Source organism: Mycteria americana, chromosome 1 (assembly GCF_035582795.1).
Source record: "Mycteria americana isolate JAX WOST 10 ecotype Jacksonville Zoo and Gardens chromosome 1, USCA_MyAme_1.0, whole genome shotgun sequence".
Lineage (NCBI taxonomy): Eukaryota > Metazoa > Chordata > Aves > Ciconiiformes > Ciconiidae > Mycteria > Mycteria americana.
In genome coordinates, this window is record NC_134365.1 from 198717448 (window position 1) to 198744481 (window position 27034).

General features: G+C 44.3%; 1 protein-coding gene across 1 annotated transcript in view; it reads right to left on the minus strand.

The window, feature by feature from the left end:
* The window catches only part of MTUS2 (microtubule associated scaffold protein 2), a 199670-nt gene that overhangs the window by 19390 nt on the left and 153246 nt on the right, over nt 1-27034 (minus strand). The window contains exons 7-8 of the mRNA XM_075492006.1: nt 9529-9595; nt 838-1052 (exon numbers count right to left, since the gene is read on the minus strand). Coding sequence (XP_075348121.1) covers nt 838-1052; nt 9529-9595 — 282 coding nt within the window. The remainder of the gene's footprint in view (nt 1-837; nt 1053-9528; nt 9596-27034) is intronic.

The window sequence follows — 27034 nt, forward strand, 5'->3', positions numbered from 1 at the left end:
GCACAGATTGCAGGGCACACCTGAGTGCGGCAGATACTCGTGTGAGAAAAGCCCTCATGAGCTGTGGTGCTGGGCAATGGGTAAGATTTGCAGCTGGAAAAATCAGAACTGTATCCACTGCTCACTTAGTGCAAAATGAGAAAAGGCCAGGTAAAGGCATTACTGCCATAATCCAGAGCAGGATGTTCTGCCACCATGTGAGAGGTGCCCATAGGTCAGTTACAGTGTTTGTTCACTCCAGCTGTTAAAAATAAGACTAAAGTAGCTGCATGTGAGAGTACTCCTACATACATACAGAAAGCAGAGCAAGGAGAAACACTTGGGACATACAAACTAAGAGATTAGACTGAACGGTGGAGCAGAAATCAGGGAACTCGGAGTGTATCACCTGCTTGATGTTTAGGCTACGTGTTGCATGGGCCCTATTGCTTCACTGTACTGCCCTTTAACTAGCATTGCAACTAATGATGGGCAGGGCTCTGCTGGCTTTACCTCTGTTGAGCAGATTCTTGTTCAACCCTTGGTTTCATATAAATTGACTACAATAGGTGGGTTGGGGAGCAAGTATGTGTGGGGAGCAGAGCTAGTCTTAATATTTGTGTTGTAAAACTTGTGGAAGAATGTGAAGACAAGACATGGCAATGTAACGTACTACTACGTAGAAATACCAATAGGAATGATAGGGAGGAAAAGCAGTGAAGATAGTTGTGAATATATTTTTCCAGTCATCAGTTCTTTACCAGTGTCTTCATGTTGGAATGTTCAATATATTTCAGTACCTGAACCCACTCAGTACTGGCATAGTCTAATCTCCAAAGGGAGCAGGCGGAGACTGACCTGATCCTGATGCTGCAATTTGACTTGCTCCAGCTGCAGCTTGTGCTGCTCCTGCAGGCTCTCCCTCTTGGTGTTGTATTCCTCCTGCAGCCGCTGCTCCAGCGCCTGCAGCTCCTCCTGCTGCTGCCTGCGAAGCTGCTTCACCTCCTCCTCAAAGCGCCTCTCCAGCTCCTCCTTCTCGCTCTGTAGTTTCTTCCATCTCGCTGTGTTGAGGGCTGTGGAGACAAGACCATACAGTCAGGTTCTGAACTCCTCAGGAGCAAACTGTGGCATCGGACCTGTTTGTACGGCACCGAGCACAATGGTTCTCGCCGACTCGGGGGCTCCCATGAATCTCAGCCACCAACAAGCTCTCGCTGTCACTTCTCTCTCTGTCCTGCTCTCTCTCACACACACATACACACATGCATTTGTTTAAACAGAGGTACCGGCAGAGTATGCAAAAGCCCATGCAAAACTGGGATCTGATGAAGTATAATAATAATAATAATAATAATAACAACAATAATAAGCAGGGAACTCCATGGATCTGCAGGGTGACTGGATGTCCCCTCCTGGCCAGCACAGCCTTGGATCCACAAATTGAGGCTTTGGGGCTTTTACTTTGCCTTGAATATAAGAAACAGCATCTGAGACAATCACTTGACAGAAAGCCTTTCAACTGGGATACAAGATTTTCCTTATCTCCTTCTCTCAAGCCACAGTCTTGCTTAAGTCCCCACTTCCAGTGATGTGCCAGGAAGGCAGAAGATGCCTGGGATCTCGAGGCGCATCCTGTGCACATGTTATGCAGGGGGTGTGATGGACCACTTGGCCAGGAGAAGGAGATGCATCTCATACATCCCATTTTCCAGCTGTTAGAAGCTGCTCACCCCATAATCCTGTCTTTTGCACCAGCTCCACTGAGGACCTCTTGAATCCATTAATGCACACTTTCTTAAAATATTTTTATATTCAAACCACTATCTTGCATGCTTCATGGAATCAGCGCAAATGAAAGGCTGGTACTGAAGGCAAACAGAAAATGTGAAATTTTTACTCTTGTGAACTAACGCAGTGACTGTGTCTCTGAATTCACAACCATGTCTACAGCTAGTTTCAGGAGGTGCAACTCCAACAGTTCCATCAAGTCAAGGATATTCAGTCTATTTCCCCATGTGATTCCTCACCTATATTGTTCCCCGGGTCCCAGGACAGCAGTGTCATGTCCACTGTGTCCTCGGCCTTTTGCTTTGCTAAAGAATGGTTGCAATCAATCCAGACATTGAAGACCTGATGCAAGATGGACAAGGTCAGCCAGACTACATTTAGAGAGCAAGTTTGCTCATTTGCAAAGATCTAACAGGTAAGAAGTAATTAAAATCATCATGACCATAACACTCAGAACAACATTAGAGAAGAAGAGATGTGTTTTTAATGGCACTCCTAGACCTTCTTTCTGATTTAGACCCATAGCTGGTTTAGAAAAATGAGCACCTTTTGAATATACCATCTGTATATTCATCTATATATATAGCCACTCATCCCTCCTTTGCCTTTCAAAACGCATGTGCCATGCACAGACCTGTATGGTGTTGTAAATCAGTGAACTGGAAGCAGCTGTCTCCCTGGGTAGACAACTTCTGAATGTTTCAAAAACATATTTATCCTATGACTGCCATCTTATATTTGCTCAATGTCTGTGGCAAAAAAACCCTGTGTTTTCCTGTCTCTTTCTACTATGGTATCAGACTGTGCTCATTTTTTTTCAGGATAGCAACAATTTGTCAAAGATATCTACGGCTGTGACCACAGCTCATGTTAGGTGCATCCGTGCGAGGCAGTTTGTGCTCCAAAGCTAACCATCTCCTTCCCCACGTAGCTATTTTTGACCCTGTTTGGAAATCTGCTTCCACACTTACTGGACAACAATATCCAGACTTGCTCAGTATGTCCAGACAGATATCACTACTGGGGTCTTGTACTGATCCTGATGTTTTCTGGAGCACTAAGAGGGACTCTGTGTCCCTTTCAAGCTCTCTGCTCCTTACAGAAAGAGAGAAAGTGAGCCTGAACCAGTGAGCTTAGCACCGCAGCAGCGGCACATAGAAAGCTTTCCCACCTGCCACATACCCGAAATGGAACAGCGCAATTTGTATGGTCGCTAGCTGAAATGTCTTGTCTCCTGGCAGTTTGGATTATAGCTCTAAACCCTCTGTCTTGCTTTTTGCTTCTTGATTTTCTTCAGCATGCAAAGTGATCCCAGAGCTGGAGGATAAGGGATAATGCTTGCAGCTCTGCATTCAGTAGAACTCAAACTTACTAAAGCTTTAAATTGGAGCTGTAATGAACCCTGGCTTTCTCCAGCCTCTCTGATGAGATTACCCAACACACAGGGAGGGCTGGCCAATGAAATCATAGAATCATAGAATCGTTTAGGTTGGAAAAGATCTTTAAGATCATCAAGTCCAACCATTAACCTAGCACTGCCAACTCCACCACTACACCATGTCCCTAAGCACCACATCTACACGTCTTTTAAATACCTCCAGGGATGGTGACTCAACCGCTTCCCTGGGCAGCCTGTTCCAATGCTTGATAACCCTTTTGGTGAAGAAATGTTTCCTAATATCCAGTCTAAACCTCCCCTGGCGCAACTTGAGGCCATTCCTCTCGTCCTGTCACTTGTTACTTGGGAGAAGAGACTGACCCCCACCTCACTACAACCTCCTTTCAGGTAGTTGTAGAGAGCAATAAGGTCGCCTCTCAGCCTCCTTTTCTCCAGACTAAACAACCCCAGCTCCCTCAGCCGCTCCTCACAAGACTTGTGCTCCAGACCCTTCACCAGCTTCGTTGCCCTTCTCTGCACACGCTCCAGCACCTCAATGTCTCTCTTGTAGTGGGGGGCCCAAAACTGAACACAGGATTCGAGGTGCGGCCTCACCAGTGCCGAGTACAGGGGCACGATCACTTCCCTAGTCCTGCTGGTCACACTATTCCTGATACAAGCCAGGATGCTATTGACCTTCTTGGCCACCTAGGCACACTGCTGGCTCATATTCAGCCGGCTGTCAACCAGCACCCCCAGGTCCTTTTCCACCAGGCAGCTTTCCAGCCACTCTTCCCCAAGCCTGTAGCGTTGCATGGGGTTGTTGTAACCCAAGTGCAGGACCTGGCACTTGGCCTTGTTGAACCTCACACAATTGGCCCCAGCCCATCGATCCAGCCTGTCCAGGTCCCTCTGTAGAGCCTTCCTACCCTCAAGCAGATCAACACTCCCGCTCAACTTGGCAACTTGGTGTCCTCTGCAAACTTACTGAGGGTGCACTCAATCCCCTCGTCCAGATCATTGATAAAGATATTAAACAGAAATGACATGCTCTAACCAAAAGAAAGTCCATCTGAAACACTTTCTGTAACCTGAAACACAGAACTATTCGCATCTTGCAAATCAAACCTTGATGCAGGTGCAAAATGGAGGGAAGAGGAAAGCAGGGAAAGAGCATCTGCATGGCATGTTCCCCACACACCCAAAAATGCTATTGGAGGCAGAAAATGAGGCTATTGCCCAGGAAATTTGCCCTATACTGAATATCAAACACCTCTAACGAGGAGTGATCCCTAACCACAGTCTCTCATATCAAGACAAATGAGGCCAAGGACTGGTGAGGAAAGGGTGAATCTCTTAGGAGATGGACCTTCGGGCCTGGCTCTGCTGGGACAGGAGTAGCAGAAGGTGACACCCATGCAGCCCAAGAGAAGGTCTGTGGCTCCCTTACCTGGCTGGAGAGCAGGAACCAGCGTGGGAGAGCCTGCCTTGCTGGAGCCAGCATTTAACCAGCTATGGCTTCAGCAGGTGGTTCTGGTGAACCAGGCTGAATTGCCTTCAGCAGGGCCCCAACAACACATGCCTGGACAGAAGACCCGCTAATGTTGCTGGAAAACAGTGAATTTTGCTTTCAGACATCAGGACTTGGATACTGTAAAAGTGAGCTCCTCTTGTAGAAAAAAAAAAATAATCACTAAGAAAAGTTATACAAATGCAATACTGGCATGGAACAAATGGCACAAGACAAACAGAGCACAACTGCTATCAGCTGCTATCGAGAAGAGTTACACCCCAGTTTTCTTCTTCCTTCCCTGTAGCTATTTCAATTGCTGGTTACTGGCTGGAAATGACTCTGACATAACATGGTGTTTCCCAGGATGACAGCGTGCTGGGTTAAATGAGAGCAGCTGTCATTGCTTCCCTACTCCCTGAGCACCGAGCGGCTTTTACAGTGCACAACAGATGAGCAAAACCCATTTCAGGCCAGGCTGGGAAGGTGAGGGAAAGGGAGATGTCACTAATGGACTGATCTTCCCACACAAACCCAGCCTGAGCTGCAGGCCAGCCTCTCCAGCCCTGGCGCTTTGCATTCAGGGGGGTAAGTCCCGTGGGAAATGGGGAGCTGGGGTCATGTGGCCTCACATAGGGACGGTCTGCTTCTGACATGAGAAATGGGTTCTTCGCCCAAAAGTGATGGCAAACCATGAAGACTCTGCTCTTCCTCCTGACCCTTGGCCACAGATTCACAGACAAATCACGGCCACCTCACTCAGGTTAAGGGTCCTCTGACTGGGAGGCATATCCAGGAAGAGGTGGCACACAGGCTTTGGCTTTCAAACTCTCGTGAACACAGATAATACAAACTTTAAACTTGACATCTGATCATCTTCCATTCATCTAGATTTTTATGCATCTCCATACCTCCTCTCAACTCAACTTCACACGTCATTTGTCTGACAGCAAAGGAGCAGGCAATTCTGACATTTAATTTCCATTAGTTTGAAGGGAAACAGACGGTGTTCGAAACCTCTTTATTCCAGGAGTCTCAGTGTTGCAGCTGAAAAGTGCTTATATTTATAATTTATAAAGATGGGTGTCTTGAGTGTAGAACAATTGCTTGTCATGTTTTTCTAGCCTTGGTATTTCTAGCAAAATACATGAGCAAATCTTATTGGGTAAAATAACAAGTCCCTCAGCATTCATAGAGGCCACATTCCGCCTCAGGGCTGGGAAGAGAGAAGCACTTTCCTATTTCACTGCATGCTGGCTTCAGATGAGGTGCGATACTTCACAACAGTGCTGGGAGTAAAGGGGGACAGTGTTACCTGAACCTAAATATTTTGCCTGGCTCCAGAAGGGTCCAAGTCTCTCCAGGCTGTTTTACACATGCTCCATCCCTGCTATTGCTTCAGCAGTGGTTTTATTTACCACAAGAGATTTCCTTAAAAATATATTCTGAGTTTTCTGAACAGTAGATTATATCTTGCAGTTTCATTGCTTTGCATAGCAGAATCCTGCAGTTTCTGTTGAAGTTAACAAAGACTGTGTGCTTTCAAAACCAAGCACATTCAGCACCTAAATCATAATTCTGAATTAGAGCTATTGCCTAAACAACTAAATGTTGGACACACTGCCTGTATCAACCCTGGCTAGTCCAGCCTTGTTTTACTGATTCATCCAGGCATTTGCCTCAGTGAGTCTGACATGGTGAATTTACACATGAGAAATCAGGAATTTCTGACCAACACCCATGCTGTTTAACTGGTCAAGTTATTTTTAAATTAATGAGAGACTACTTATCAAAGTGACTGAGACAAGTCAGAACTACAACTTGGTTGTACTCAAAATAACATGCTCTGTAAATTTTCCCTAAATTTCTTCATAGAATCACCTGATTGTTGTTGTCAAATAAACGATTGTTTCATTCTTTATATGCATAAAGCTCAGCACCATATGCACAATATTGTACAACATACAGATTCATCTGATAACGAGACCAAAATAACCCTCCTATAGCACAGGTAGGCTGCATGTGTCCAGCAGCACCCCCAGCCCCAGCTTGCACTGGTTTAGAGACAGCAAAGAACTGTACTGACAAGAACCGCTCTCATGCACATGGCATTTGCCATTTCACCTTGTCCACAGGTTTAAAACACTGGTTGTTTCACAAAATTTAATTTTATAATTTTCTTCCAAAGGAAAACAGACTGTCCAGCAATTTTTAACTTACACTAAAAACCATAAACATTCACCTTCCATATGTATGGACACATACCAGGATTTGTACTGCTGATGAATTTTTTCACAACCTGCTGGAATGCAATACCTGCTGTCCTGGTTTCAGCTGAGACAGAGTTAATTTTCTTCGTAGCGGCTGGTATGGGGCTATGTTTTGGATTTGTGCTGAAGACAGTGTTGATAATACAGAGATGTTTTAGTTGCTGCTGTACTAGTCAAGGACTTTTCAGCTTCCCGTGCTCTGCCAGGTGCAGAAGAAGCTGGGAGGGGACACAGCCAGGATAGTTGATCCAAACTGACCAAAGGGCTATTCCATACCACATGACGTCATGCTCAGTATATAAAGCTGGGGAAGAAGAAGGAAGGGGGGACATTTGGAGTGATGGCGTTTGTCTTCCCAAGTAACCATTACGCGTGATGGAGCCCTGCTTTCCTGGAGATGGCTGAACACCTGCCTGCCCATGGGAAGTAGCGAATGAATTCCTTGTTTTGCTTTGCTTGCGTGCGCGGCTTTTGCTTTACCTATTAAACTGTTTTTATCTCAACCCTCAAGTTTTCTTACTTTTGCTCTTCCGATTCTCTCCCCCATCCCACCGAGGGGGAGTGAGCGAGCAGCTGCGTGGTGCTTAGTTGCCGGCTGGGGCTAAACCACGACACCTGCACATGTTCATCTTTTTGTCCATCCCTACTGGGAGTCCTTCTACCTGGGCATGTTGCATCTCAGGGTTGTATGGAGAGGATTACCTCCAGCAAGCAGGACAGATCACCGGCCACCCCTGTCACTCCTAAGCAGCCTCTGCTCAGCATCTCGATGTCTCCCAGAGTGGTGGCTTGCTCAGGAAGAGGTGGCCTGTGATGGCTACTCTCGAGGCCCACAGGACCACTGAGGAAAGGAAAGGACTATCTCACACCATCTTTCCCCTCTCTGAGAAAGACAGCACTTACACATCTATGGCTAATCTCCCTTCTGAAGCACTACAGCTCAGCTGAGACCTCAGACTGCTTTTCTGGCCTATTTGGGGTTCTTACCAAAGCTGTCTCCATGTACTCCATCAGGACTCAGTTTTGTGCAGAGGAGGTATCTGTTCCTGCATGCACAAGAGCAATGGCAAGGGCAGGCAGTGCAGTGATCTTCTGTTACTGAACGTGCTGCTCTGTGACTCGCAAACAGGCAGTCAGTTATATCCCTGGCAAAGCTCTCCAGCAAAACCACCAGTGATTTGTATTCACTTCAGCTGTACAACCATGGTGTAAATGGAAGCAGAGCTCTTTATCTCCAGCACTGTACTTCTCTTTCCTTCCCATGTCCTGCCACTTGCAAAAGCACTCATGAAAATGAGCAAACCCAACCTGCTAGAAAGAGGTAGGGCTTTCAAATGAGAAGTGGGTATTCAATGGAGAGCTTCACATGTGCCCTGCCTAAAGTATGCACCGATGGAAACAACTCCTCTGTGAGAGCTGTGGAGATGCAGAGGATGGATGAAGGCAGGCATCAGGGAATAACTGGAAATGCTGTTTTTCTATTGCTGCGGTATCCTTTGCCATGGGGACAATAAAGCTCTCTATGAAATGATGATCAGCCAAAAAATTTCAGAAGGGCACAGCAGGGAGCACAAGCTGTTGGGCATCAGAAAAGGGCTGGGCTTAGCTTTTCTGCAGTGGGTTGTCATAGGCAAGGTGAAGATGAAGCACAGGGAGGATCTGCAGTTCTGCCCACCTCACACGGGTTTGGCCTGAGCCCCCCTTTGCAAACCAAGTCACCCTCCCGCCACATGGCACAACCTGTGCTTAATGTGTGACCCAGCACCTGGGCTCCCACATGCAGGGAAAGGTGAGAGGTCCCCCCTGTTCACAGCTCCAGTCATCAGTGGTTCCACCACCTTTTGGTACTCAGGGTGTCCCCTGCCCCAATGGTCCTCCCTCCAGGTGCCCTTCCTCCTCTCTGTTTGCCCTGGGGTAGATGTACCCAACATCACACCCGTTCTGGGGAGATTTAAGTCCAAAAGAACTCAGCCTGTTCACTGAAGCTAGCACAAAAGCCCATCTTCTCTCTCAAGAGTTGCAATGTCTTTACACCCTCCCTGCCTCTCCTGTCTAGATCAGAAACCAAACAGGAAACGTGGTGCATGCAGATACACAGGGAATACACAGACCGAATGGGACACGTTGCTTTTGCTGTCTTTCAACCAGGAAGACACGTTAGAGATATTAATAAGCAAGTTCTGAGCTTGGTGTCCTTCAGTTTGTAGCTGAACTGCAAAACATGCAAATGTACATAAGTAAGCGATGCATTCCCAGTCACCGTGCACCACATGGTCCCAAGTTCCCACTTCTCATCATGCTGTTCTTTCTCCTTGGCAGTGGTGGTACACAGTTTGAGAACAGAAGCTATGGATTTATAAAGAACCATTTGTCTAGTAAAGATAACGCACAACTAACTCCAGTGTGTGTGGTGATGGACCCATCTCCACAACAAAGAGGTAAAATCATGGTTCCCTGCAAAGCCACAAAACCCCGTGCCACTGGGCTTCAGAAGACACTTTATCACATGTACGCAGGTTCCCCAGGATGAGGTCACAGGGAATAACTGCTTTTGTGTAAGGTGAGAAAATCACTTTTGTTATCACTTTGCTTGTACTACTTACCAACTTCATCCCTGATCTTTGCAAGCTCGACTCCTAACTCCTTTATTTTCACAAGGGCATTTTCATTCTGTTTAAGGAAAAAGAGAGAGAAATATGTATAGTCCCCGGGTTTATCCCAGATAAGCACTTTCACATGTTCATTTAGTAAAGCAGATTAGATTGATTCCTCAGATCTTTTTTTCTTTTTTTGGCGGGGGGTGGAATTATAATGAACTCATTCACTTTTTAAATCAAGCTTAGGAGCCACGACTCGCTGGCTACAAATACTTTGTATCTCTACGAATACATGTACACCCACTCATGTGCACAGGACAGCACAGAAAACTCTATTTATTCCTATGTGTCTAAAAAGACATTTGTATTTTTCTGTCACATTGTGTTCAATCTGTGTACCATTTATGGCTGAACTGCATGTACAAGATGGTTTTATTAATTCTGTTAAAACACTTTCATCTATTTATGCCTGCATTTAACCACCTCTAAACATAGTAATATGCTCACACAGTCAAATTTGCAGAGATTACTGTACTTACACCACTCTAGGCATGGGGGGCATACCCATACAGACACCACTAATGGCCTGATGTTCATGCCTATTTCCACATTTATTTCTGGTATTTTCTTGTCTGTAAAGGACAAGAGCTCCTTTGGCTGATCTTTCTCAAAAGAAATCTGAATACTTAAGGACTTAAAACAGATGAGCTGGTCAAAGGGAAAATTAAAACACATTTACGTTAACAATGCTAAGGTGTTATTACTAAAATGCAAGGACTTTGGCAGCAGATATTTCGAGTACTGTGCAAAGTGACAAAGAAAAGCCTCAGGAAAATCTATTGGAGTTTGGTTTGGTACAACATATCCCAGCATAATGGTTCAAGCATAAGGGCACTTTAAATTGGAATGTATCCTGAATCACATTAGGAAGAAGATAAAGGAACGCATCCTGCTGGGAAGATCACCAATGATTAGGAAAACTAGATCAGGCTACTATAAATATGTCCCAGGTTAGAAAAGGCCAGGAATCTTTAAAGGACACTACAGAAAAATCACATTCAAGAGAAAAGGCAGTGTAGTAGGAAATGGAATTAAAAGGACTCCTGGAAAGTAAATCTTTCAGTAATAAGCAAGGCAGGCTAATAAAAATCCAGGGTACAGAAAGGATTACTTCAGCAGCAGGATACATAGCAGATAGGATAGCAAATTACTTCTGTCTTACCAAAATGAAAGTGGAAAAAGAAAAAGATTTCAGAGCTTAATGTTTCTGTTTATTTTTCCTGCATCTAATTTTTAACTCTGTTAAGAGAAATAACACAACACAACCGCTTTATTTTTGGTAATACCAGGAAAGTGGATTTTAAATTAATTTTAAATTATTTAATAAATAATTAATTAAAAATAATTAACAAATTAAAATAAATTAATTAACAATAATAAATAAATAATAAAAATAATTAAATAATTTAAAATTTAAAATTATTTAAATTATTAATTTTAAGTTAAATTCTGGAATTTAAATTAATCCTTTACATACTGCCCTTTTGGGATGATTTCTACCAGTTCCAAGGGACAAACTTTCTGGAAAGTTTTTCTGTGAACTGAGCTGATTCGAGAGCCTTGGGTGCCTGAGGAGACCCAGGCTATGTGGGCATCTTTCTTACTCAGTCATGGGAAGTAGCCAGGCACACGAGGCTGGGCTCCTCCAAACAGCCCGTTCCATACGCTGCTGAGTAATGCACAGGGGGTTGTGTGCCAGGACTGCAGAGTCCCCAGTCCTGACTGACTGCATTAGGCTAAGAATAAAATGGAGTGGAGTTTTGTTGTTGGGGTTTTATTTGCTGGTTGTGGTTTTTTTTTTAATTAGTAAAAAAGCTATGAAGAAATTAAAAGGTCTGGGTAAATATAGCCTGGTATGTTAAAAAAACATAGCCCTTCACACAGATTCCCAAACCAGCAGTCTTACAGAGATAAGGCTTCCCCTTTTGGAGAACATCACTGCATCTGCCCATACCGTCTGTTTAACTCACTGGAGTAATTTTAAGAAGTGTTCTTGACAGATTGCCAGGACTGGTGCCCTTGAAGGCGTGTGCACAGGGATTTACTGGATACAGGACGTGCAGATGGGAAGAACCCACTCAAATTACCAGCTCCTGCTATTTGAAACAAAAGCCATTTAAAGCAAGGGAGCTCTGTACCATTGCCAGCACCTACAGATAAGCAGAATTCAGTGGGATTGTTACTATTCTAATGAACATGAAGAAAATGAAAAGGAAGTAAAAAAATTACATCCTAGGAAAAAAAAATTCTTAAAATTTTGATCCCCCATAAAAAATATTACAGACTGCTTTTTTTACAATATGTTTTATCTTAGGTAAGGTTTGCCCTGCCCTTGAGGACACTTGGTGATGAGACCCTCTCCAAAAGAGTGGAGAATCACCATGGTGCCAGCTTAAAAATGCTATCCCATAACTCAAACTCCAGCATGGACATCACCCCACCAGGGCAGCGGACCTCTTGGCTGCCTCCCACCATGCTGGGGCCGTGGTTTCCAGAGCAGCCTCTGGGGCTATCTCGAGCAGCCGGTGTTGGCACAGCTCAGGTGCCTTCGCTGTCATGTGCCTGCCCTGCCAATACTTCTTGCATTGTATTTTATTTTGGTTAGAGCTTTCTGACTGCTCTTGGGGATCATCTCATATTTATGTTTCCTGGGTGGTCAGATGTGCAAGGGTTGCCCTCAGTGCCAAGGTCTCAAGTAGTCCCTCTTTCTCAGAGGGTTCTTTTAGAGAGCAATAGCCCATGAGTCCTCATCTTCCTCTTCTGCAAGAAAGGCAAGGAGTAGTTTTGGCTAATCATCGTATCAGCCTCATGGTCTCCTGGATGCGCGCAGTGAACTTACAAATCCCTGACATTTTCTGCTACTGTAACCTGCTTTGTCAGTGTAACATGATAGGTTTGGACTGCACGTATTCCTGCGACCAGTGTAAACACGACGTTAATAGAAAACGAAAAAGCCTCTCCTTGTTACCATCAATGTGGCTCTGCAGATAACCAGCACTTCAGTGTCAGTGCAGTCGGGGAAGTGGGAATGCCAGCACTTAGGAAACCAAAGGTTACAGTAGAGCAAAACTGGATCTGACATGAGAATGTAAAGCTATCAGGTCCAATGCTGAGATTCATATAGGTCCAATGTCAAAACATCAAAGCAATTAGAAAATTCACAAGCACATGAGGAAAAATCTGCCAAAACAAATGTGTAAGGAACCAAATTAAGGGGATACTCATTGAGTTAATCAATCTTCATTAATATTTACCTCAACAAAGTATTTGAAAGAGAAGACAGAGTAAGCAGGAACCTTTGCTGCCCTCCCTAGAGTTCTGTGTCTAACAGGCTCAGCATATCAAAGGAGCTTTGTAGGCGCCCTTCACTAGGCACCGGTTGGAGTCAAGCCATTGAGGATGAGTGACTAAGGGCCAAATCCAACTTAGTTTTAAAAAGGCTCAGTGACCATACTAGTGACACAGCCGTTTCCAGTGGGTGAAAAGGTCATCGACACTGTAAAGAGATTGTGCCATTATCCAGCATTTCAGTGTGGCAGTTAAATGGCAAGGGAGAAAAAAAATTGCTCCAATGCGACTTGGGATTAATTTTTTCTGGCCAAAATGTGAAACCAAAACACTGGGTTTTGTACAAATTAAAATGTTGCATTTATTTTTCAGGTACTTTTAATGAATGGTGGATTTCATTATTGCCTGGAAAACCAATGAGAAAGGCCTTCCATTGGCTGCACCCCAAGAAATTAATCTGATACTTAAGTACTTTTCATAAAATAAAATTACAATCATGGCGGAGATGAAGGAAACCTTCTTCCTCATACCTGTACTCTATAACACAATGGTTAAGTCTTGTGTCTGGAATATGTCCCATCTCCTCAGATAGAAAGAAAAATAGAATAGAACAGGTAGAATGATATGCTTGCTCTGTGCTTAAACTACGGCTCTGTTGAATAGAAGACACAGCAGCAACTCTTTTTCCTGTCATCAGCTTTATAACATACAGACGTCCCAATATTTCTCCCGTGAGAGGCTCAATGTCGGACTGCATTTCAGCAAGTAAAACAGACACTGAAAATGGCACTTCTGTATTTTCCATTCAGCTCAAAACTCCCTGAGTATAGACTGAGGCATGACTTTTATTGGTGCAACATCCAAGCAGCTCCAGGAAAACTGGCGGGTGGTCGAGCAGGTAGGCAGAGAGGTAGGAAGGAAGGAGGAATTAATCCTGTTAAATAACAGTGGCCAAAACTTAGCAGTGTAGTTCAGAAAAAAATCTGCAAGATTTAGATATAACTGCATGTGAGGATCTGGAAAAATAACTTGGTAAAAGATGCCATGATACAGGCCCGAGGATGGGCAAGATGCTGGTGTTGTCCAAACAGGTTAAGAAGGGAAGCAGTGATGAAGGCTTGGGGGGAGAGGGAATGCTCTGCTTTAGTTGCATGGAGCTTCAGCCAGCAGCTAGACATCCTCGAGGAGACATTGTCAGGGAGACAGGTCAAGATTTTACTTTAGACCAGGAATAACTGTGGGGTGGGGAGGCAGAGTTGAGGTTTGCCTTTGAGTATCTCTCCTCTGAGAACTGCAAACTACCTGAGAGATACTAATTCATTAGAAATGCTAATTAATTAAACCTCCAGGTACTTTTTAACAATAGGTAAACAATAGTAGATCCACTGCACAAATAGGTCAGATCAGGTAAAGAACATCAGAAAATTGCCCAGACCCACATAGGAAGTCAACCACAGCTAGGAAGTAAACACGGGAGCCTGGAGTCTCTCCTCCCTGCCAAATTACACGCTTGCTTATATTCTGAGGTCCAAATATATGTGCAGTATCTCCACGAACAATTCCCAGTTCTCTATGATACCTCCTAAAAATATGCACTGCACACAGATGCTCTGTGGCACTTGTTATTAAAACTGCTCCTTCAGAACAGCTTTTCCGTATCCAATGCTTTCAAAATACTAAAAAAAAAAAGACTGACCTGCAAATGGTGCTTAGTCACTGCTGTGTTTTATTCGGAGTGCCCTGGGGCAAGGCCTTATATTATCATTGGAAAGAGAAGCATATACATTGGGAATTCTCTTGTACCAATAAATATTTCAGACGATACTTGTAGAAGCAATAACTGAATCCCACTGCAGCTGATGTTCAAAATGATATACCGTCTTCCTTCCAAAAAGAGGTGTTTTAACACTGCTGTTTCAATCATGCTGGTTATCAGGTAATCCTCCCTCATAATACTCTTCAGGTTAAAGTTTACAAGCACCTAGATCTCCCCCAGTGACTGTACTTTAACAGGTTTTATATTAAGCCATACATTTTTTCTTAACCTGCTTAGCAGCATATCTCAAGCTATATTTGAACATATTATTAGGTAAATGGGAGACACTATCAGCTTTTCATTAGACTGAGTGTATTAATATTTTTAAAAGCCAAACTCTAACAAAATACACTGCACAAGCATGTGTTTCCACCAAGATATTTTCTATTAAGCAAATTCAATGCATATGTTCATTCTCTCCCTCTTCTGTACGTACTTAAAATCCAGGCAAATTTCCAGAACAGCATGAAAAGCTATGTGTTATAAATGTCCCACAACTTTTCTCCCACATGCTATTCTCCTGCTACCTGTAGCTATGTACTTACCTCTGCACTGATGTTTGTTACACGACCCATTTTGGTGCCCGGGAATTTGCTTGGTTTAGATTCACCCTGACATAAGAAAACATGTAGTTTTGCCTTGTTTCACTTCTCCTAGGTTGGAGAATCCTCCGTCAGAAAGGAGGATCATTAGAGAGGTAAAACCTTAGGACAGCTAGAGGTTGAGTAATCTCTCTTCAAACTTTAAAACTCTGTGCAAGTTTCCTTTAGAACGTGTGCTCCACAGGGTTATTAAAAAAGTATGGAAAGCATAGCAAGAAATCCAGCCGGCCGTTACTACAGAAGATGCCAGCGGTCCCTCCTTGTTTCACACAAATCCAACCCTCACATTTAGACTGCAGGATAAAATTATGTAAGGCACTGCAGTGCATGTGAAGCGACAGCTAGACTGGTCCCTAGTGACCGGGAGTTCAGCACACCCTAAGTAAGACGAGCACCGCTCCCCTCCCCGCCACCCCGGGATGCTCGCACGCCACCGACGCCAGCTAGCAGCACCAGCACCGTCACGGTAACGGCTACCGGTCTATTCCCAAAGGATAAAAAGAGGCAAAAGTACCGTCTCGTCCTCGCACCGAGCGCGGGCAAAACACTTGGAGCAGCATTTGCCCATCCTGGCAGGACCGCCACCAGCCGGACCGCCACCCGCCGGACTGCCACCAGCCTCGCCCGGAGCCAGAGGGTGAGCCCCGGGCGATGCCACTATCAAAAAGGGATGTCGCGCCCCCGCACGCCGCGGCCGGCCAGGGCTGGGCGCCGTCCCCTCGGCCACCTGATGCCTCCCGGGGCGTCGGGGGATGCCCGCGGGTGCCGGGGCCGGGGGGCGCGGAGCCGGCAGCGGGGAAGGGAGGGCGGCTTGCGGGCGGCTGCCTGCGGCTGGGGCCGAGGCAGATCAGCGGGCGCGGAGCGGCGGAGCGGCCGCCGGTTTCGCCCCCCGCGGAGGGCTGCCCGCTCCCCTCCCTGCCTGCGCACCGATGCTCTCCGGCTTGCTCAGGCCGCTCCCGAAAAAGGGGGGCCGATCGCTCCGGCTGGCAAACGCTTGCCCAGAGCAGGGCACGTCCAGCAGCGCCATCGCAGGAGCGTGTCGGGGCGAGGGACGGCAGGGAAAGGTTTTGAAACTTCGCAGCGGAAGCCCCAAACGCGCTGAAATCCGAAGGTGAGCCTCGGCTCTCCGCGGGAGGCGGCTCTGGCCCATTCTCATCTTCATGCCGCATTCACAGCCGTTGACCACGGTAGTCCCCGTCCTCCGCAACCACTTGGATGTTGCCTCTAACCCGAACGTCTCCCGGCTCGCCGCCGGCGCGGCTGCTCGCCCGCACCGGTCCCAAATTCACCCCAGGGTGTGAGACGGGCAGAGCGGCTGCGATGCTCCTGCACGGCGGCTCTGCCGCGCCGCAGCCCTCCCCGGCTGCCGTGCGGGGTCTGCGGCTGGGCACAGCTGCTGCGCAGCTCTGCGCGGCGCTGCGCGGCTCTGCGCGGCGCTGCCGGCGCATCCCCGGGGCGAGCGCACCGCTGCGCGGCCCCGGCGCGGGGGACGGGCGCGGGCGCTGCCCGCCGGCGGGGCGGGACGGGGGGACCGGGAGCCGCTCCGAGCCGTCTGCCTTCCCCCGGTGATTTTCGGGTTGGGTCGCTCCAGCCGGCGACTCCGGCCGCCGGCCCGTCTGCAGGCCGTGAGGGGTGACCCCCGCTCCCGGGCGTCCCCCACCCCCCCGAGTCGCTCTCGTCTCTCAACAAGGACTTTTCCTGAAGTCGTTTCCTTAAGTCCCGGGGAAGATCGCTGCCCTCTGGACCTCGGCGACTACTTGGGACTGCAAAAGCGCAGACCCCTGCAATGTACCTAGAGGCTTTTGTAATCCTCAAGGGTTGGGTTTTTCTTTTTGGCCATGAATCTATGTATATACACCACATAACCTCACCCTAACCCTAACCCTAACCTGCATGTATACATATATGTGGTGTACATGTCTGCTCTGTATGCATGTGCCCACTGGGAATACAATTTCTTGGTTGGACCCAGGGCATGGAGCTGCAGCAGCCCTCTCCTGGGCTGCTGCCTCCGGCATGATATATTTTCCTCTCACAACTTACATTAAAGATAATGCTGGAAAGAGCAAGACAGTTCAATGACTTACAGCCAAGGTAGTATTTCTGCTGCAAATGCCTACGCTGTGTAAACTTGAAAAGCATTATTTGCCCAAAAGCCAAATTACTACCAAACATACGGAAAAACTACATTGCCCTTAATGCTGAACAGCTCTGCCTTCTGGTAGGAAAGATGTAATGCTTGGATCTGTGCCTCTCTAAATAGGCATTTTTGTTTAATTGTATTTTCTACTGTGACTGCTGATGCATGAAGTGATTCGGAAAATAGTAGGAACCAACAAGAATCTCCAGCAAAACTCTGTGTTAAATCACATTTAAATGCTCAGGTAACTTCTTGGTTAATGTCAGCTTCTTATTCCCTGCTCTTCCTCAGCCCAGGACTTCATTTAAAGTTTCAGAATACCACAGACAAGTAATTAAAAAAAAAAACCAACCCAAGCCCAAACTAAATTAAAAATCTCAGTCAACATTCATGTGTTTTAACATGTGTGTTCAAGATCTAACTTTTCTTTACAGCATGTGAAAATTAATTTGTTTGGCTACGGAACAGCCACAGAATGGAGGTAAAAAGAGACTTCCATGTATGGTGAAATAATTTCATCCTCACTGCAGGAACTTCTGTTTTGCCACACAACCTGAAGTCCGTGATTTGGATCTTTTACAGTCTAAATCCCGACTGGAAACTTTTTAACTGCCATAGAAAAATAACAACAACAACAACAACAACAACTGTCCCACTTCTAGACAAATTACGACAGACATTTCTCTGAGCTGGCCATTAGAACTACAGTATTTAGATCAATATGTCTGACTATGAGGCAAGGAAAATAACCTGTCATTACTCCTTTTGTTACACTTTTGAAGTGAAGCACCCATCTTCTTCAGTCACTCCACTAATAATGGTAGATTTGCTGTTTGCGTGTGGTGATAAATCTAAGCTAGAGATTAGCTAGCAAGGTCTATGCACCACTTTAGTACCACTTAAGCACTAAACTGGAAGATAAAATATTTAAGTGGAACTTAAATTAAGCAGAAGCCATGTGTTGTCCTTCTGGCAAGGGTGAATTGGGCCCTCAGAAGCTGATTTTACTTGGGACATAGCACTGATAAGGGATAAGGACATGATGGGAGAGCTGTCGGGCTCTTTGGTCAGCTTAGGTCCTTTTGGAGAAAGTAAGCCCAAATTCATTCAGTTTAAATTAAGTTTATATGTGTTAAATCACATTTAAATGCTCAGGTAACTTCTTGGTTTATGTCAGCTTCTTATTCCCTGCTCTTCCTCAGCCCAGGACTTCATTTAAAGTTTCAGAATACCACAGACAAGTAATTAAAAAAAAAATGGCCTAATGACCTCATTAGGCAGGTCAAGGTGTGTAGCATTAAGGTGAGAAAAGACCCAAGCTGAGAAAGCAAAAGGAAAATGGGAACTATTTTAAAGAGCAGTTCCTCAGTGAAATGCACAAAAGAGGAAGATGAAGAAAGGAGAATTCAGGAGGGGTCTCTGAGCATGCTCCAGGTTGGAGGTAGGTTACTACGTGGAGGACTTTGAACACATACTTGAAGGCATCAATGCCTATGGGATTAAGGTTGTAGAAATGGAAATAAGCATAATTGAGACAGGAGCAAAAAGCTTAGCAAAGCAGGCACGTCATGGGAGAGGACAACCCCTATACCCAAATTCTATGAGATTTGGCACTTTAAACAGCAGGTTCAGACTCTTGTCAACTTAATTCTTGACTCTTTATTTTAAAATGCTCGAGTCAACTGCCTGGTTTCAGTGGCATGTGGCACTTGGATCAAATACTGAAAGGAATAATACATTAAAAAAATAAAAGTGTCAAGCACAACAAAGCACCAAAGGCAGACAGATCCGTGCCAGTGCAGACTGCTGCCTTCGTACACCAAAAGAGCTGATATTTTCAGATGAGGGTAATATGTAACTCCCACCTATTGGGGACCAAGTGACTCCAGTTACAGTGCCAACCATTTGCTCGTTAGGCTGGGAAAGATGGGGAGTCACTGAAGAAGTGTTAAGCAGGGAGCAGCCATTTGGGGGGAGATGGTAAGTAAATGGAACTACTGGGCTGAGCAAAGATAATTAATGGAGCTGTTCAAAGATCAGTCCTTGGGGCAAATTACATTCACTTATGACGTTGGCCAAAAATTAAGGAAGTGCTAATGAGATGCTGGGATGCACTGTCCATCAAGGGGAGAGTCAAAACACCATGCTTGTCAAGCTGGATGATATTTAGGGCTATAGTAGTGGACGTGAGAAGAAACATAAAATACTGGGAAGTCCAAGGTCACAATCATAGGGACAAATAACAGGAATTTCAAGTAGTAGATGGAGACTCATCAGCTGAAAATAACGGCAAAAGAGAATGGTGCTTATTCATAGGATGACTAAGAACTATGTCTAAAGTACAGCTCTGAATAAAGCAAATATAACCTTATGCTGTAGGAAAGAGAGAAGAGGGACGTTTAAATGCTTTATGGAAAGCCCCAGAGAGATCTCACCTGGAACCTCAGACAGTTCTGGTCACCTATGTTTCGGGGATATCAGTTCTGACCCAGGGAATATATAGACTATACCACTGGAGGGGTGCTATATAAGTACACATCTGCTTCTGCCTAAGAAAACAACAGTAAAGTTGAAAAATGATAGGTTTCTATAAATACATCAGGGAGGAGAACACTAAGAGAGGGAGAAGTACTTCAAGGTAAAAAAATATATTTAACGTAAGAATAAAAGGTGTGAACTTGGAAATATGTATCTTTCCATCACAAGAGGTTCTGAAACAGTCCTCTGGTAGGAACTGAGGAAGAGATAATTACTTTTAAGCTGAAATTTGATAATTTTAGGGAAGAGGTTATGGGATTTGGCTGTTGGCAGCTGGAAGGGGCTGGATTTGATGACCTAGGATGAACTTTGCTAATGTTGCGTTCCTATCCACGCAATACTGCTTGTCTGTGTGTGCACTGTCACCAATATACGGCTACACATCTTGTTGATGGTCCACACCCAAAATCTGAGTGTGCCTCTGCCGAACTGCTTTGTATGGAGCTCTATCCCAGCAGATCTGGTTCACATTGCCCTTCAAGGCAAGAAGGAGAGGTCTGTGGATAAGACAGAGACCAACAGGGCCTGGGAAAACCTGTGCTGTTAGTTAAAAACCACCTTACACATAAGCTGTACCTTTGTTTCCTTATTGGAAACAGAAAATACAGGTAAGTTCCACAGAAAAAGGTGTTCCTTGTTATGCATAGGATTAACAACAGGAATAAGAAGAACAAAGGCTGTTAAAATTAGATTTTAAAACATCAAAACAGTAGCACTCAACAAGTGACTTAACAGGATATGTTCTACAAGGTACTGAATACTCCAACATTTATTGACTTCAGTGGCAACAAAATGTAGTTACCACGCAAAGAGTAAAGCTCCTGGGTAATTAAAGCTCAAGGAGGACATCTATATTTTCTTGAAGGGGAGTTGCTCAGTTTATAAGCAACCTATTCTAATAGTAATGAGGCATCATGGGCATTAATTTTTTTCCTACACTGACAGAATCAATGCTTTCCTCCATGATGGGCATAATACAATTCCTATTTACTGTTCAAGCAATTCCAGTATTTTACATCTATCCAAACTAAATTGGGAGAGGTAGGGTTTAATTAGCCATTTTTTATAATTTACTAAGGTCCCCACACGGAGCACATTATTCTCTTTAACTCCATAATGGTCTTTATGTATCAGTGCATAGACTCTGTTATATAAAGGATAAACAATAAATCATTTCATTGGGATTCTAAACATATATTCTAACATATATATGCAGGTTTGGATTCTTAACCATTAGTATCTGTTGTTTCCCTATTTTATGGAGGTTGGCTACCCTTCTTAAGGAGAGACATAGCGCTTCCCCTGGATTTCCAGTGCTGGTCTGCAAAGTTTTGGCAAGTAATGTTTGCTGTGAAGATGGAGATCTAGGGAGGAAAACAAGAGAATGAAAAACAGAGCCGAAGTCTTGGGAAAGCTCTGGGAGATAAAGGTAATAACACTGTACTATGTATGTCACTGAGCAGGAGAATCCTTAAGTGAACTGCATATTATTCATCTTTTATGAAACGCTGAAAACGCTTGCTGAGAGGCATAGCATGTGAAGTATGTCAAACAAATATTTAACTTAAGCTGAATAGATAACAGTCTGAGGGCAAGAGCAGCAAAAGATAGTACAAGGAACCTCAAGGGACACAAATTTGTTTGCAAGAGGACTGCCAGCTCTGGGAATAAGTTGATAGGAAGGAAACCAGGAGAAACTACGTTGATACGTAGGAAACTAGAAGAAAGCTGAAGGAGACAGCAGTTAGAAGTGAGGACCAAGAATACTGAAGACAACACCATAGGGATATAGAGAGAGATAACGGGGGAGAGAAGGCTGAGGTGGGGCATACCACAAGTTGAAAAACTGCTTCACCTGGTAAAGAAACGAAAGCATGGATTCAAAGAAGAGATGAAACAGAAGAGAAAGGAAAAATTTTTCTGAAGACGGTGTTGCAGAGGACAAAGGGCTATGCAGAAGGGAGACAGGGAACAGGAGACTGCAGGAATGAGGAGATGAGGAGAGACGTGAAGGTCAGATTCAGATGACCTGGTGCATAACCGAGACACCATAACTTCTGTGATGTCTCAGCTCTAGAGGGTGACGGACAAGTCAGGCTATCGGCAACTGCCGCCTCCTGGCATTCTCTGCGGTCAACAGCGAGAGGCGATGGTGACACCGACATTAAGCACCTCCAAAGGATGATGTGAGGAAAAGCCTGGTGCGGCATTCAGCGAGGGCCAGGGTTTTGCCTAAGGCAGTGCCGAGGTAGGGTAGAACAAAGCTATTCCAGTAATGCATTTTGAACAGGAGGCTCAGAAGATGATTGAGTGGCATGCCACGAATTATTATTCATGACAAAGATGGGAGAGCAAGGCAGGGAGAAGGGACATCCAGCACTGCCTATGCGATTACCGCATGTACTGTTTTCAAACACTTAGTTACATTTTTTGTGACAGAACGTGCAGGTGGACTTCCTCAAAATTTTGATACCTACAAGAGAGAAATCGAGTATACTGTCAGAATTGCAGACTACTAGGGAGACTGAATTTATTTTTCAATAAGCCAAGCATGGACCGCAAATCCTGCAATCCGTTGCTGAAGGTATTATCAGTATTGTTACTTTTTCAATGTCTGCAAGCAGGGTAATTTGGAAACAGTCTGAACTAGTCCTAAATTCTCTTTCCAAATTTTGCATATTGAAAGTGCTAGTCACATTGTATTTCTGTGAGTGCTTGAAACCAATAAAGATGAGTGCTGCCGTCAAAGGAGGTGATTTCATCTTCCCGTCTCCTGGTCACTTGTTTTGTCCCTGTTTCCTTCCTTATGGTCACACAAGTGTTAGGGCAATGAATCAGGTTGGGGTTAAAACTAAACCAGGGAGAATGTCGTGAATCTGGGGAGAGACAACCTCCCTACTACAGGGCCAGCTTCCCCGGGCCAAATGCATTTGTGGAGTTTGCGTGGCAGTCTCCACACTCTGGTGCCAGCTGGGAGGACAGTCCTGTCACAAGCCCCTGAACCCCCAATCTTGTCAGACTAAAACCACAGTGGCCCAAGGAAATGAGAAAAGCAAATACATTCACTATTACATTTCATCTTCCTTGTTGGAGGTGCATTACAAATTTTCTCTGATGCAGCTCTGTTGTTAGTAACACAGTTCTCCACATTGGTCTTTAGACAAACACATGTAATACATTATCTTCCAGGTTGGGTCTCTTATTTTTATTCTTACCTAACTTAAAAAAATTTCATAAAAGGTAATATAGTGATTTGAGGATTTCTGAAGATAGGAGCAGTCAGTCATGAGTTTCAGCTAGATGATTCAGCTAGAGCTGAAGGTCATGCCAGATGTCCCCGGAATGGCAGTTTCCCTTGGAGTTACAGTAAGGTTTCACATTTTGTGTTATTACTCAGTACCATGAAGCTTTAATGATCCTCGGGCAACTTCCATGGAAGCAAACATTTTTAATATAGTTTTTCAATTATGCAATTACACTATTGTATATCTGGAAGAATAGAACGTTTACTCTAGAATTTAACAAATTAGCATGGACTGCATGCTCTCTGTTTCTCAAGTGAGAGAGCCCAGCCAGCTGACTCCATTTTTAATTCAGTTCTCATATGAAAAGAATGTGAGGATCTAAACAGAATTCCTTCAGACTTTTGTTATTTCTGCTAGTGTAGCCTTACATTTATTTTTATGTCAGTAGCTTGTAAGGCCATGGATTAAAATGCACCAGAGAACAATACTTTATTACTATGTTTTCTAGTTCTTGACATCCGGAATGGTACAAAGTAAGCATTTGCAGTGAATTCCAAATTAACTAGCTCTTGCTGACAAGGAATTCATGTTTCCTGATACGAAACATCATTTATGCACCAAGATCACAGGGAACTAAAACAAATGCATGTTTTCATTGAACTCCTCACCTGCCCTTTGCCGAGGAATACATCCCCCCCCAGGGCTATTTCTAAATTCCAGACCTCTGAGTATCTGGAAGCAGATGGCCATTTTCTTAAATCAACTTTGTAGAGAAATGTTCCCTTCTTCTCCCAACAAACAGGGAATCTCCTCTCCTCTCTTCCACTTCGGAGTTATTCTGGCCCAAAGCCAATGACAACTGCAAGCTGCTGTATTTTGAGGCCAAGCAGAGCAAGGGACAAGTGCTGACATCCTGCGACAGCAATGTCAGTTGCAAAAAATTCCAGCGGCTTCACATGGACCAAGGTTTCTCCTATTGGGAAGATTCCCAGTGCTCTGCTGAGAGGAATAGCACATACTCATATTAATGAGAATCCAATCTATCAGTTGTGGGCTTGGGATGTTTTTATACAAAGAAAACCTAACTCAGAAGATTTTTAGAACTCATTTTAAAAATGCATCATTTATAATAATTTCCCTGTCTCCAGCACCTGTGTAGTTAGAGCTGGCTTTAAGAAGAAATAATAATAAACAGTTCTCAAATCATTATATTAAAAACCCAACCACCTTCTGAAATTATTTCTCTAATGTGTGAGAAGTGATTGTAAGAAGCAGCATTTGAATCAGATCTCAGGGGTGAGAGCAAGGCCAGGGAATCCCAGGAGATTGCAGCTGAAACCTTGTAGAGTTCTTTTCTGGAACCAGAGAGCTCAGACCTGAAGGGGAGGTAAGCGAGAGAGACAGGCTGTGTTTTGGGTATCTGATTCAAAAGCATAGCTACATGCTTTTGGATGGCTGTGATGACACAGAAAGAATATCAAGTGGATATACTTTCCACTTGAAAGGATAGCAAAAATAAATGTCAGAGTCATTGGAACACAATAATTAGTGTGTGGATATGTCTTCGAGTCATGGTCCATCTAATCCAGATCCTGCATCTAGCAGTGATTATTGCCAGAAACTTCAGAAGAAGGTGCAACAAGCCCTGTATTAGAGAGTGTGATGAAAAGCTATAGTGCATGGAGATCTCATCTTAATATCTATCTGAAAAAGGCTTCCGACCTTAAAATAGGTGTCTTCCCTCTAACACCTATTGCATCATCAAATGTTATACTTCCAGATATTCTTCTTGCCAAAAGATGTTTGTAGAATTTAAGGACAAAGGGATGATTCAATCAAATAACATGATCTTCTTATCACAGGACTTTATATTTTATGCAGTTACTGTTCTGTAACTGTATTTGATGAAAGCACCCCCTCTACAAAGGCATCTGGCAGTGAACTGCAGACATGAAGATGTGGAGCTGCTTCCTCAGTCATTTGTTCTCATAACTGATCATCTCTACTGCTATAAATCTGTGCTTCCTTCATGTGTTGAAGGTGCAAAGCTCCTGCTTCCAGCCAGTGGTTTCTGCTAAACCTTCCCCTGCGGGTGGAAAGAGCCTTCTGGTACACAGCAGTACCTTCTTATGTTGATTCTTCTGCTCTGGACTCATGCCACTTTGTCCTTTTTTACAGAGAAAATCAATTGTGCTCTGCAGTCTCTCACAGCAAAGGATTTTTCCATCCCTCACAGTTGCCTATTGCTCTTCTCTGTTCCCTCGCCACTTTTCATTGTTTCCTGAAGAAGTGCTAAATGTCATACGCTAGTATCAGTCTCCCCAGTGCTGAATGTGCAGGTGTTATCACCCTCTTACTTCTACTTGCTATGTCTCTGTTTATTCACCCAAAGATCTTGACAGTTTTTCATAGCACATGTTCACAGTAGGAGCTCACATTGATTTGCTCTGACACCAGAAACTAATTACTCCTAGAGTTACTCCCTTCCAGCTGACGCCCAGCCCACAGTTCTGTAGGCATGACCTGTATTCTGTGTTTGTGTTTATTCATTAACATCTAGTTGCATTACAACACATTTCGTTTGAATGGGCCCAACTCACTTCATGATCCAGATCACTCCATACTACTGCCAGGTCCAAATACCTCCTCTGAGCCAGGCTCTCCATGCAGTTAGTATCAGCCAGTTATGGGATGGTGCGGGTGAAGGGATGAAGTCTTGGGCACTGCTTTGCACAGAGGCAAGTCAGGATTGTACTGAAAGACAGCTCCAGGCAGAGCTGGTTTCAGCCTGGCTTTGCTGCATCCATCACTCATCAAAAATGAATCAGTGGGAATGTGAGCATGTTGGTTTTATATGCTCAAAAGTGTAGGCAGCTCGCAGTCCACAAATCAAATATGTGGCTACCTAGCTGCTAAAATCTGTAACCACAATCCACATGCAATGCAATGGGGATATGAAATTGCACCTGCAAAATTGAAGACCAAATCAGAACTTCACTAATAAAGAAAGTGCTCCTTTTCTGTCAGCATGTCTATACGAGATATTTTTGCAGATGCAGCACACAGTCTTGAAAGGCTTAAAGGTGGGAATTGTAGTTATAGTCTATCTGTATTTTCAAGCCTTGTTTTGCACTGGAGCAACCTCACATCTGCCAGGAATTTTCATCAACAGGGAAAGTTCCACTACATTGCTGCAAAATCCTCTTGTGCATCAGCTCAGAATTTATCTGCTGATGGATCTACACAAAAAGACTTACGATACTTACACTCTCACCCCCGGGACTGAAGCAGTAATTTTGGAGAGACAGTTATATCAGCAGAACTTTCTAGCTTAGGAATATGCAGTGGTGAGGGAACACAGTAAATAATCTTCTGAAGTCTTTCTGCAAATGACATTTAAAAATGCCTTTGAGGCAGGGGAGAGAAGGCAGAACATTTTTTTTTAATGCGCCTAAAATTCAGTAACTTCCAGTACTTCGTTTTAACTACAGATAGGTGAAATGCTATTTTATGTGCAACAGAAGATATTCCAAGACCATGGGAAAGAAGTTCAAACATTATAGTCATATGTATGGCACCTACACAAATACATGGCATATATTCAACTCTTCCATGCTTATTTCTAAATTAATCCTCGTAATGTATTTAGCCATTGCTTTGAGTATGTTATGCTCCTTTGTAATGTGTTTGCTTTTAAAAATACCAGTTAGCAAAAGGTGAAAGCAAAAAAATCAGGCCAAAGATCTGGAAGCTTGTGCCAAATCTAGAGGTGATCTCTGTTTCTTTACAGTCAGAGCAGAAAGAAACCCTGAAACCTTTTTCT